The sequence below is a fragment of the Alligator mississippiensis genome, chromosome 2 (genome assembly GCF_030867095.1).
Source record: "Alligator mississippiensis isolate rAllMis1 chromosome 2, rAllMis1, whole genome shotgun sequence".
Taxonomy (NCBI): Eukaryota; Metazoa; Chordata; order Crocodylia; family Alligatoridae; genus Alligator; species Alligator mississippiensis.
Window position 1 is genome coordinate 52,675,886 of NC_081825.1, and position 12,541 is coordinate 52,688,426.

General features: G+C 38.6%; 1 protein-coding gene across 4 annotated transcripts in view; it reads left to right on the top strand.

The window, feature by feature from the left end:
* SLC30A9 (solute carrier family 30 member 9) overlaps positions 1 to 12,541 on the top strand; it is a 66,449-nt gene that overhangs the window by 33,999 nt on the left and 19,909 nt on the right. For all 4 annotated transcript variants that reach the window (XM_006276803.4, XM_014594929.3, XM_019481003.2 and 1 more), the window contains 4 exons: positions 6,912 to 7,014; positions 9,548 to 9,603; positions 11,701 to 11,836; positions 12,373 to 12,412. In XM_006276803.4, the coding sequence (XP_006276865.1) occupies positions 6,912 to 7,014; positions 9,548 to 9,603; positions 11,701 to 11,836; positions 12,373 to 12,412 (335 nt within the window). The remainder of the gene's footprint in view (positions 1 to 6,911; positions 7,015 to 9,547; positions 9,604 to 11,700; positions 11,837 to 12,372; positions 12,413 to 12,541) is intronic.

A 12,541-nucleotide genomic window follows, 5' to 3' on the forward strand; every position in this document is an offset into this window, starting at 1 on the left:
TGGATTTCTCAAAGACCCTATCAGGTAATATGGAAGTGTTGAATTTTTCATAAGGAAGGTTTTGCTGCGCATCTCGTCCACCCCCCATGTTTTATAAAAAAAAAAAAAAAAAAAAGAGTTAAATTTAATTGGAAAACTTGTCTGAAAACTATTATTAGTATCCAGCTGAAAAAGTAAGGAGGCTTGTAATATAAAAGACTCGCAGAAAAGCCCTTCTAGAGGAGGAGTGCCAGAAGATATGCTTTGGTAATACTAAGTGAATCTTATTTGAAGAAAAAATGAATTTAATATTTCCAAAAAATATTAATTTCCATAGATACTATTAAAGAGCACAACATACCAGACCTACAAAGATAGCCTAATTTTAGGGGAAATAGCTTGTGGAGTTTTCTTATAGCCCTTTTCTTCATATGTTTGGGGGGGGGAAAGGGCAGTAAATCATTTGATTGTGAATCCCTGTCTTTTAGTAGATTATATAGTTACCCACTCTATCTAAAGTTTCTCATTCACTATACGGTAACCACCCCTGTGAGTGTGTGTTCTAGAATGCCTAAAAAAATGATTTATGTAGTATTGCTCCCTTCCTGCTTTTCCATATTGGAGATCCATGCAGAGATCCTGCTCTCTTCCTTAGAAGTGAGCATAACCACAAATGTTTTGTTATCTACTGAATTCCTGACTGTGTACTCCTTTGCAGATTAGAGCTCCATATTAGAGTAGAGATAGATACTTGGCAGCTTGGTGGTGGTTAAGGAGATAATTCTCCTCTTCAGCCATGCAGAGGTATAGCCTTCTGCATGGGATTAGCCTTTATCTCTGTGGTATGTCTACATAAGACGTTATGTTGCTGTGGTGGCGAGCTATGGTAACGTAGCTCGTTGCTATGGTGATGTAGCATTGGTTGGCACAAATGGTTATGCTGCTGCTACTGCACAATAGCAACAAGGGTACTAGCTCGTTGCTACTGTGCAGTAAGGTCAGAAATGACCCATGCGGTGCCGGGACTGCACCGTACCGGCGGTTATTGCACAGTTGGGCGCATGTGTAGATGTGCCCGCTGTATCTAAAGCATCTGGGGGCAAGGTATATATAGATAGATAGTGATTTTTTTTAAAGAAAAGCCAACTGTTGCACACCCCTGAAAAAAAACCCCCAAAAAACCACAATTTTTTTTTTCACAAATACTTTTCCTTCTGGGCTCCTCTGTGTTTTTTGTTTTTGGTTTTGTTTGGTTTTGTTTTGTTTTGTTTTTTTACCATGAGCTTCCAGTCCAGGGGTACAGGACTCTGTTAAAAATGTAGGTGGTCCCTAAACTGTTTTACTTCTAAAACACAGGAATATGGCTTTTGTTTAAAGCTTCATTATAAAAAATACAGGAAGGAAACCAATATTTGCCGAATAAAGAAAAATAGATATTAAGAATATACATTTTTCATGGTCATGCTTCATAAAGATTATTATATTGTCATGCTAACATTGTTATGTTTGAGATGGCATGTCTCAAAGATACATTTGTAGAGGTTTGCATGATAACTTTTTGCCAAAAATTTACCAATCCAGATGAAATTTATCATGTGTGTTCTTTTTCTAAAAGTAAATATATGAAAGATCAAAAGAAATGTGATCAGTCATTTTCAAATGTAGCACAGAAATATGCAGCTGTTTTAATAATGTTCAAATGCATTATTAATCTATATGAGTTTGACTTCAGTCATAGTGTGTACTTTTTATAGTCTTCTATGAGGGTTTATATTGTCGAGAGAAGTTTTTATAAAGTGAAAACCAATGTTGCAGTCCCTTATTTTTCTTAAAATGTGTGCCTTTATATTGAGGCAATTGATTTACATCACAATTAACATAAATAAGTTAAATCAACAAGCAATAAACTTTATTTTAAATTATTATTTTAATCTTGCATTGAATTTGTATTTTTTAGTTATTCTAAAATAATATATTGAGTGGTAACTAATGAAAAATGTTGATTTGAACCAAAGATAGCCAATACACTAAATTTGATTAGTATTTTTGGTTTTGCCCACTAGAAAGATGCGCCATCTGTAATTCTAAGCATGCATTTATTCAGATACTTAATTTTCAAGTTTTACTGTTAGAAAATACTAATTTACTTTTCTTTGTATTTGCTGCTTGATTAAGGTGTATGGTTTTTTTTGTTTTGTTTTTGTTTTTTGTACTTGTACCTTTTGGATGGAAACTAGAACATCAGAACTAAAATATTCATTAGTTAAATATACTGGATACATAAGAAAAAATGTTTCTCAAAACGTTTTAAATTCAAAGGCAACTTTTTAATTAAACAGGAAGTAGTCTCTGAAGTCAATGAATTGAACTGTTTTTTGTCTCTGGTCATTTTTTTTAAGACCTTAAAACTAATAAATTTTAGCTTTTTGTATGTACACTTTAAGTTTTCATGTTTCACTTTCTGTTTCATTGGTCAACTTCGAATGAGCTAGTTATTGAACTGAATTAAACAATAAATTGAGTTAAAGAAAATATTTCTGCTGCTTTGCAGAAGGGGCTGCAGTTGTCCAGAACCTAGATTATCACTTCAGTGTATTCTGGCTGCACATATTTAATTGGTTGCTTCCCTCACTTCACTGGATTTTTTTTGAAGCGGTAAAAATGTACAGGCAACCCCACTTAGTGCTCTTAACTGGTTTCTGAAAAACTGATTGTTAAGCAAAATCGAAAGTTTTTGATGACCCAAGATGGTGACTGCGGACATTATAACAAAACTTGCTGAGTGCTAGGTGGAATCGGGTATCAATTTTAAATGAGCATTATAGCAAAACAGCGTTAAGCAGGGGCTGCCTGTACTGTGGTCTGAATATTTATATAACTTTTATTAATTTAAATGACTATTGTAAGTTTAGGTCTTAACATAGCTTGTCACAGTTTGAGATTTATTCTTGAATAAATTTATTTTTAAAAAGATGCAATATTTTTAAATCTATCCTCGGAGACTACACAATAAAGAACTGAATAAAATTCCAGGAGCAAATTTAGATACTTGTACACTTGATAGAAAACAGGTTAAAAATTATTTTATTAGCTACCTGTTTTCTGCCAAGCATACAAGTATCTAAATTTGCCATCCAGAGAAACGGTTTGACAGATCCATATTCTCCCAGAGTTTTATTCAGCCCTTTGTTGTTGTCACAACCCAAAGGTGTGATTTTTTTTTTCTTTGTGTGTGCGCTTCAGCACCGCTAAATTATTTCCCGCCAATTTGTCGCTTTCTTTGCACGGTAGAGTTCTCTGCTACAAGAAAGAACTCTGGTGCAACGGGGGATTTCCCGCCAGATTACAGCTTCTTTGCAGGGTGCATCTCTTTTGCATCATAGTGATACACGCTGTAAAGAAGTTCCCGCCATTTGTATTAGGATTCATGCCACATTATTGGCCCATTCCTAATGTAGGCACACGTGGCGGCTAGCGATTGGCTTGCTAGCCATACAAAAGGCTTGGGTAGTTTCCGCCCAAGTCGGAGGAGGGAGGACGAGAGAGATTCTGTGTGAAGATCTCCAAGCGCTGCGGACCCTTGCGGACCCGACGCGCCTCCCCTAAGCAGGCAATAGAGGCAATAGAACCGAGCCTACGGAGCTTTCGCTTCTAGCGTCTCCCTGTCGCTGAGTGCAATCCTAGACGTATCCCTTTCCTGTAACTTCGGACCCGTGGAGCCTAAGTAACTCCGGGGAAACTTTTCGAGTCTAACCGAACCGGACCCGCGGAGCCTGAACAACTCCATGGGAGCAATCGATTTGTCGTGTTCCTCTAGTGAGGATCCAGGCGGGAGCTGTGCCTGGAAACCTGTCCAGCCTACACCAATACCATCTTTGGGTGTAAGTAAACAATCTTTTCAATCAACCATTACACCTCCGTAACTAATTCTAACTCGCGTGCGCTAAACCGCCCAGCGGCTCTCTCCAGCCCCGTGTGCCCAGGCTGCTGGCCACAGCCCGTGTGCAATGAAGACGGGCCTGGCTCGCCCCCGGCTCGCACATGGCGACGGGAATGAGATCGGAATCGCCGCTGCACATGGTGACAAAGGTGGGATCGGGGCGCGGCCTGCACATAGCGACGAGGATGGGATCGGGAGAGAATGCGCATGTAGCAACCCAGACGGGATTGAGAGAATATGCTAGAGTTAGAATTGGTTAGGAACTGCCCTTGGCGCGATAACCAACGCCAAGTGAAAAGCTTTGAAGAATTAGAGATACATATCGCTTACCACCAGGCGGGTGGAACAGGTGAAAGATTTGTAAGCAGCCGTCTGTCGCTAAAGGGAGAAGAGGGAATCTCTGAAGACGGAGCCCCGAGAGAAAGGGAAGTGTACTTGCTCCCTGCGGCGTTCGGGTGTATAACGAGAGATGAGCGGGTCCTATTTAGGCCCCTCGATACTGTGTCCCTTGCCGAACCCAACCCAGCGGATGAAACGAACCCGACTTTCACCCGGGAGTGTGCCCAATGCTTACGATATGCTCAGGAGAGTGAAGAACCAGAGCCCATCAGCCCGTTCCCCCCGGGGATGATAATGTCTAGATTACGGGGTCGCGAGCTTCCATCCGAGCTCCGCGAAGATCTGGAGACGGAGGAACGCCCTGCGGATGAAAGAGTGGCCTTGCGGTACGACAAGGGGGGAGAAGGTAGTGCAACCATTTGTGCTATAATGAATCTAATGCAGAAAAACTTAAGTTTGAAAACCCAGCTGCAGATGGCGATCTGATCAGTCAAAGAAGCGGCTGAGAAAAAGGAGCCTGAAATGCCAGTCCAAGATGGCGCCGAGCAAGAGGGAGACCGCGTGGAAGAACCGGAAGAGAAGGGTGGAGCTTCTAACGAACCCGCGAGAGTTCGGTCAGCGACTCCGCCCATTGACGCAGCATCGTCGCCGTCAACCCCGCCTAGCAACGCAGCAGCGTCTCGGCCGACCACGCCTTCCTGCCGACGAAGGAGAGAGTCAAGCGGAGGGGAGCATCCGCCCCTCCTGCCTGAAGCAGCAACAGTAGCAGTAACCCCCGCGGCAGCAGTTCAGCCTATGACAGCATCATCTCCCAAAGGAGCAGCTTGTTCTGCAACAACAACTAACCAAGTTGCTACTACTTATTATGCTCGCACCAGAACTGAGTTGCAGGATTTATGTAGAGCATCAAAAATTCAACCTGAAGAGACTCTAGCTGTATGGTTAGGACGTTTAGTCATAGAACTTGGATCCGACCTGCTGAACCAAGAAGAAGCAAGCTTCTTAGTTAGACAAGCTTCGTGGAGTAGAGGACATGTCACCAACATCGACATGATAACATGTAATACTCGTTGGCCTATTCCACTGCCAGCGCTTGTTGCAGGACTGTTTAGTCAAAAGGCCCACGTGTGGCATGCAGGACGCCCCGAATATACCGGCGCAGATCACCTTGTGCTGGCAATGATTGGCGTCTCGTATTGTGCTTGGAATCCGAGAGCATGTGTGCTAGGATTAACATCACTCCAGTGAATAAGACCATGGCCTCACCGTCATTTGCGAGATCCTGGGACCGTTTCACTAACCTCTCACAGTCTAGACAGTTGTCTCGAGATCTACGGACAAAAGAACATCGTCGTTCTTCGAATTCTGCTCAGTCCAATGGTAAGCCAACCCGTGAGTAATCTTCTTTGTCAATTGCCAAGACTGCGTATCCTGATGGAGCCAAGATTGTCTTTTGATCGGGACTGTCAAAACCCGACCGAGCCCCAAGGCACCAGACGACGTGGATCCGATCTTCCACCACTGCCACCGAGAACCCTAGAGGAGTGATACATGTTTGGATTTCTCCTACAGCGTTCCGGATTTAACAAGCGGCAGCTTCGGATTTTAGGGGACGCAGGCCAATGGCAGTTAGCTTATGAGTTAGGTTTCCGTTATTTAGAAGAGCCAGATGATGAATCTTCGACGATTTCGTCTAATTAAGCCATAGGAATTGTTTAAAATTGTTTAAGTTTGTTAAAATAGGTCATTGATCTGTTTTGAGAGCTGTATGTAAACCATGCAGCTGTGGCAGAACAAACAGCAAGGCAGGGGGGCAGAGCAGGGCAATGCAGCCATCACTTGCATTCCTTCCCCTCTCCCCCCCTCACAAAAAACATCCAGCTCTGTAAGCAGGGAATTCAGCAGCAGCCCACTTGCTCCACCCCTAAATTCCCAGCTCCTCTAACAGTACTTCTGTGTTTGCAGGGATTTGAATGGGACTTAGGGGTCAGAGGATGCTATGCTAGAATTGAGTGGGGCCATATAGAAAACTCAGAATAAAATGGGAGAACCAGTTTTGAAGCTTATGCTGCTCTGCTGAGGAGGCAAAGAGGGTCAAAATCCTCCTGAAATATTTATAAACTGCAAAAGCATTGAGCAGTGTCTTGAAAGTGAAGACAGAGAAATTGGAATCTTGTAGCTGTAATGGTCCAGGAAACATCTGAGAGGCAAGGATTTTGATGGAAATTCCCTTGAGGTTGATGTTAAACCTGAGGAAGGACTTATGAAGCCTAAAAGCTTGTTCAATAGCTCTTCCAACTATGCAGTTGGTCCAGTAAAAGATATCACAAATATCCTTGGCCCTCAGACAAATCATAACTTCAGGATAGTATACTTTATGAGGTAGAATTATTTAAAGAAAATATATGTTGCTCAAACTAATTGAATCTTTTTATATCTTTATATTCAATTGAAAATATTTCAATGCAGAAAATATTTAAAAAACGCAGGTACCTTTATTACAAGTACTAATCATCAAATTGGCTTCTAGTTGAATTTCTTTCTTTTTGATGGATAACACAAGGTTATACACAAATAGGTTTCATAGTATTTTAAAACAACGGACGTTAATTTTATATAGTGTTACTACTGATTTTCTTCTCTTCCTTCTTAGAAATGGGTTGAATTTCTTCTTCAAACTACTTGCTTGGGTTTATACTGGTTCTGCAAGCATGTTTTCGGAAGCTATACATTCTTTAGCAGATACTTGCAACCAGGTGAGTAGTTGTTTTGTTGCCATGATTTAACTTTTTGAAAACTAACTAAAATAATTGAGAAAACAGTTTTTCTGCAGTTGTATTAATAGATAATGCTCTTTATTCAGAGAAGGTTGGCTGAATTGTGGTGGTAACTAGTTAAGCTAAAAAATGATAGGGCTCCTTACAAGTAGTCTTGGGAATCAGCAAAGTGAAGTAACGTTTTGTTTAATTAGTATATTGTTCGTTATTGTTTTGAGACAGAGTGCTTGTTTTGGGAAGCCCTTAAGGGCATTTTTATGATATAACACTGTAAAATTGGGGTGAGGCTGGAGACTAGAATTTGAAGCTTTTAAAATGTCTTTAGTTTTCAGTTTAGATTATAAATAGAATCTCTGTGTTTGAATGGTTGGTTCACAGGATCTAATCTGTTTCATATTGCAATGATTTTTGCTTCTTCAAGTTTCAGGAAACACTTTTTTTATTAATTTCTATGGCTTTGCATGCTTTTTCTTAGTAAGTATAGTAGCAGATAACACTTTAGTAAGAACAGTGTAGGTTTTTATTACATTCAGGAGCCATTTCAACTTTGCCAACCCTCATCAGTCAAAGGAACTTAATTAGACTGTTTTCACAGCTGAGAAATGTAGGGTGTGTTTTCATGCTTCAGTTACTTCATTACTAAATAAATTTTACCAGGCAGCACTGCAACAGATACTGCAGAAAGCAAAGCAGCAGAACAGGCAGGGGGAGGGGATTGTATGGGACGGTATGGGTTAGTTTGTGGCATGCCTGCCAAAAAGGTTGGCCCCCACTGCTTCAGTAACTTGATCTTTTATTTTTGTTTTCTGTATCAGTATAATTTATTTGACAGACCACTTTAATGACAGAATTGTTGAATTCTTATTAACACTCTAGCCTAAAATTTTGAACAGTGTGTGGCTGGAAATTTTGTAATCCTGTTGTGTTTTTAACTAGTAAAGTTTGGCTTAGTACCTCTGCTGTTGTAGTTTTTGTTTACATACATTTAAGATATTAAGGCAATCCTGAATATTTTAATGCCTTTTAGTTATTTTTCCTTTTTAAATTATGAATGCCCCATAGTGTCAACCATGCTTTATGAAATAAACCCTGATTTGTTTTTGTTGTTTTTTAACTCTCAAGTTGCCAAGTAAAATAATATACACAGATGTTAAATAAAGCTGTTAGTCAAGTGCACAGAATTTAGGTTGCCTATGCAACTGAATATGCCTACTTTATGGAAACATATTGTAATGATCTTGTGTATTTGTACCTAGGAAGTCAGTGTTTGAGACAGGAAGGGAAGCCAGGTATCTGATGTACCAGATACAAGAGCCTCCTTAAGTACAAAAACATCCTCCATTCTCTTGCACCTTTATGCTTCATTCATCGCCAATGGTGTGGTCATGTAGAACAAATAATATGTGATTGTCCAGTTAAAGACTGCATCATAATGCACATGTTAGGTGGGAGAAATTAAGTTCTGGTTAACTAGAGATCTGGCATTTCCAAACTTGTGGTGGTTTGACTTTCCCACATTAACACCTTTTAACAGATAAAACTTATGTAATTCTTCAAATGTTATGTTCTTCTGTTTCAAAAAACAGTTGCATAAGTTTTATTTAGATCCCATGCTTTGTTTCTTCCTGGGTCATTGACAAGTTTTGAATCCAAGAAAAGCTTGGATACCATGCTTTGTTCCTTCCTGGGTCATTGACAAGTTTTGAATGCAAGAAAAGCTTTAGATAAATGGTACAAACTTCTACCACTATGGCTGTTACCCTGTACATGCATTACTTGCTATAGAGTGATGCCATGCACTTGCCACACATACAAGTGAGCTGTATATATTGATAAAACACACTGCAAGGACTTAAGCACATACGTAAGCTCCTTAACATGTTTAGGTTGATGTGTTTTAAAGTACATGCTTAATCCTTGGAGGATAAGGGCCTGGATTTATAAGGGATTGCACTACCAGAATTTAATACGTGTCTAATAGTATCACAATGTATCAATTCTTTTATACAATCAGATTTTCAAGATGTAGGAAATACTAACATATTTTTTCTAGGTTGGACAATCCTTAATGCTAAATGTACAGGATACTTTCACTTCAGATTGCATTAAATGTAATGGAAATTACTATATTTGTTTATAGTTCATGCATAATTTCTGTTTATAGCAAATATATTTAACTTGTATATCCTTTGTTCCCTGATTTTTAAATTTAAGTGGAGAGATTTTTAAAATATTCATTATTATATTAAATAAACCCTTAACTTCTGTTTTAAATTGCTTTAAACTTCTTACAGCTAAAACTAAAATGATTTAGGTGAATTCCTTTTGGTTGACATTGTCCTGTCTGAGAGTGAATATTTCTTGTGAAATTACTGTTTTGAGCTAATGTTGTTTTGTTTCTTGAACTGTATATACAAAAAAACAAGCTTGAATCTCCTTTCAAGCCAGAACTCTAGAGACTCCATAATATTTTTTTCTACTGACTTTTTCCCCTCCCGTTTTCTTTATACAGGCTTTACTAGCACTGGGCATCAGTCAGTCTGCAAGGACACCAGACTCTAGTCATCCGTAAGCTTCTGGAGTAAATAATTAAGTTTCAAATAACATATTCAGGCTTAAAGCATCTCCTATTACTTGTGTACAACAAATATGTTTGAGAAATAGACTGTTTACATTATTAGTTATCAAATGTTTTAGGCTCAAGGCACCCCTCATTAGACTTTGGGAATACCCTGTTAGACTCAAGGCAATCTTCAGAAAATGTTAGCTCCTAAGTTTACTTTCCTTTTTTGATTTTGGAAAAAAACAGCAATTTTTTTCTGTTGCAAAGAACTCAGAAAGACCACAGCAAGGCAGTGTGTTTAACTCTGGATTCCTATTTGAAATCTCTTGTGAAAAATGTTTGCACACCAAAAAGTGCTAACATTGTGTGACAATGCAGCACCCTCAAAAGGACATCAAAGCACCCCAATGTGCTTTGGCACTCTGGTTGAGAATTACAAATTTAAATAAAATGAGATGGATTGCACTGGGCACCTCCTATATGAGATGCTAACCATGTAGTATCCTAATAACCCTGTGCAATAGCATATCACATTACGAACAGTGCTAATATGCTACTGTGCAGTATTATTAGGCTACTGTGCAGTAGTGTCACTAAAAAGGCATTTAGTGCTACTGTGCAGTAACTCTGGTTACTGTGCACTTAATTTAGTACTTTTAGACAACGTTACTCAAATAAAAACGTTACTCAAATAAAACTAAAACTTTCATTTTTCTAATCTGAAACGAATGGTTTCTACTTTTACTATAACATAATAATAAAAAGAAAGGGACTTTTGCCAAAGTCAAGAATTATAAAATCTTATGGCTCTTAAGGAATTTCACTTTGACATATTAGCTTATAATTTTACAGAGTACAAAGTGTGTGTTTTTTATTTTCATTACTTTTGTGTTCTTTTATTTTAAGGAGAGTGTTTTATGGGTTCTGTTCTTCCCCCCACCCCTCCACTATATGTAGTAGTAGATATATAGCAATAGATGTATAGTACTACATTCTTGCTTTCCTGCATGAACAGCAGGATTTAGCCAAAGGTAATAAAAGACAACTTTTCACCTTCAAAACAGAGTTTTCAGTGAGGAAATGCTCCATTTCAGATGTGATGTAACAAGAGGTTCTTGGCTTAAACACATTAGTCTTCATTTTAATATTAGTAAAAGGGTAATTAATGTCAGTTTTTATAGCCTTGTGAAAGTTTGAAGCTGTAATTTTTCTGATATTTTTATAGTGTCAACCTAAACCTGTGTCAATCAGCCAGTCAATGAAGATAATCTGTTTCCTTCCAACTTGTTAAAATGTGTCTGTCAAACTAACATTTGTTCACCAAATTGAACAAGATGGTCTTCAATCAAGAATTTGGTATAGCATCAACTTAGTCTTCTGATTTAAGCATACACTTACCAGACTTTAACCTTCATTTCTTTTTCCTTTCTTCCACTCCTCTCCATTTCTTTGATGGTTCCTATAGTCTACACTATCATCATTTTTGCAATGCTGGTAGTCATATTTATAGTGGGAGTGGCATGTAGTACAGTGGTATATTCAAATGCCATTTTAACTCTCGGCAAAAATGTTTCAAACTGAAAACTGTTGGAGGTTCACAGTCAGCTGAACTATTAAAAGAACATGTAGCAAGTTTTTTATAGTATTAATTTAAAGGAAATGGTATGTGGAGACCAGCTTCACATAAAGGCTAAATATTCCAATTAAAAGCAGCATTGCAAGGAAATGTAAATGCTGTCCTGTTCATTAAACACTTTAATGCATTTTGAAAAATATAACTTAATTAGTAGCTGTGGTGCATAATACTGAACAAATGCAACTAAATATGAATAGCTTATGTAGGGAAGAGGATTTAAAAAAAACAACCCTAAACATAAATGGTATTCAAGCTACTTAGTACATATTTAAGAAACAATGTATAAGGTTGCTGTATTCTTTGGTAAGATTTTGATTTTAGCAACTGTGCTTTAATTTAGATATTCAGCTATATCGCAGCCAGTCATCAAGACACCTACTTTTCTCCTTTCTTGTCAGATTTGTTTGAATATAATTCTAAGTTGCAGGTATCATGTTTTCTAAACTATTTTTTTGTTCCTGCCTAGATATGGTTTCACCAACATGCGTTATATTGCTTCCCTTATTAGTGGGGTTGGCATTTTCATGATGGGTGCAGGACTTTCCTGGTATCATGGAATTATAGGTTTACTTCATCCTCAGCCCATAGAATCTCTTCTTTGGGTAAGTTGATCTTGTTTTAATATTTATAACCTTGTGTGGCAAGTATGGCTTAATGTGATGTAACCCTACAATCTGGAATATCTAGGCTTTCTGAATCCCAAAGTCAATTTTAAATTTCAGCAGGGTTAATCCAACCATCTGAGGTAGTACATTCTGTAGAATTTGCGGTTTCCTTGAGAGGCTGTTCAGGATGAAACTGAAAAACCAAGTTTCTGTCTGCTATGCTTTAACACTAATCACAGTTTAATCTGCTTTATGAGCATTTGGGGCTGTCCTGAAGTCTGTCCTCAGACAGCACTTCTTTCCACTCTTCTTGTATTGTTCAGTATATTGTAACTTGGCTCTTTGTCCGCTGCTATCCTGCAGCTAGAGGTGGATGCATTTTTGTCATGGGTAAAATCATTCTTGTACATGAGATGATTGTGGATATTTCGAAATTAAAGTATTCATGCACCTATGAGTTCAATGAAGTACTAAAATGTCTTTTTTCCCCTTCTTCCCCCCCCCCCCCCCCCCCCCCCTTTTTTTTTTTATAGGCGTATTGCATCTTAGCAGGATCGCTGGTGTCTGAAGGAGGTATGCAGTGTCATGGAATTCTTAAACTGATAATGCAGGCTCGGGAGTCGGTTCAGCTTTTAATTCCAGAACTGAACAATTCTGAGCTGTGTTGCTAATAGTGGCATCGCTAGATATGTAGGAAGACTT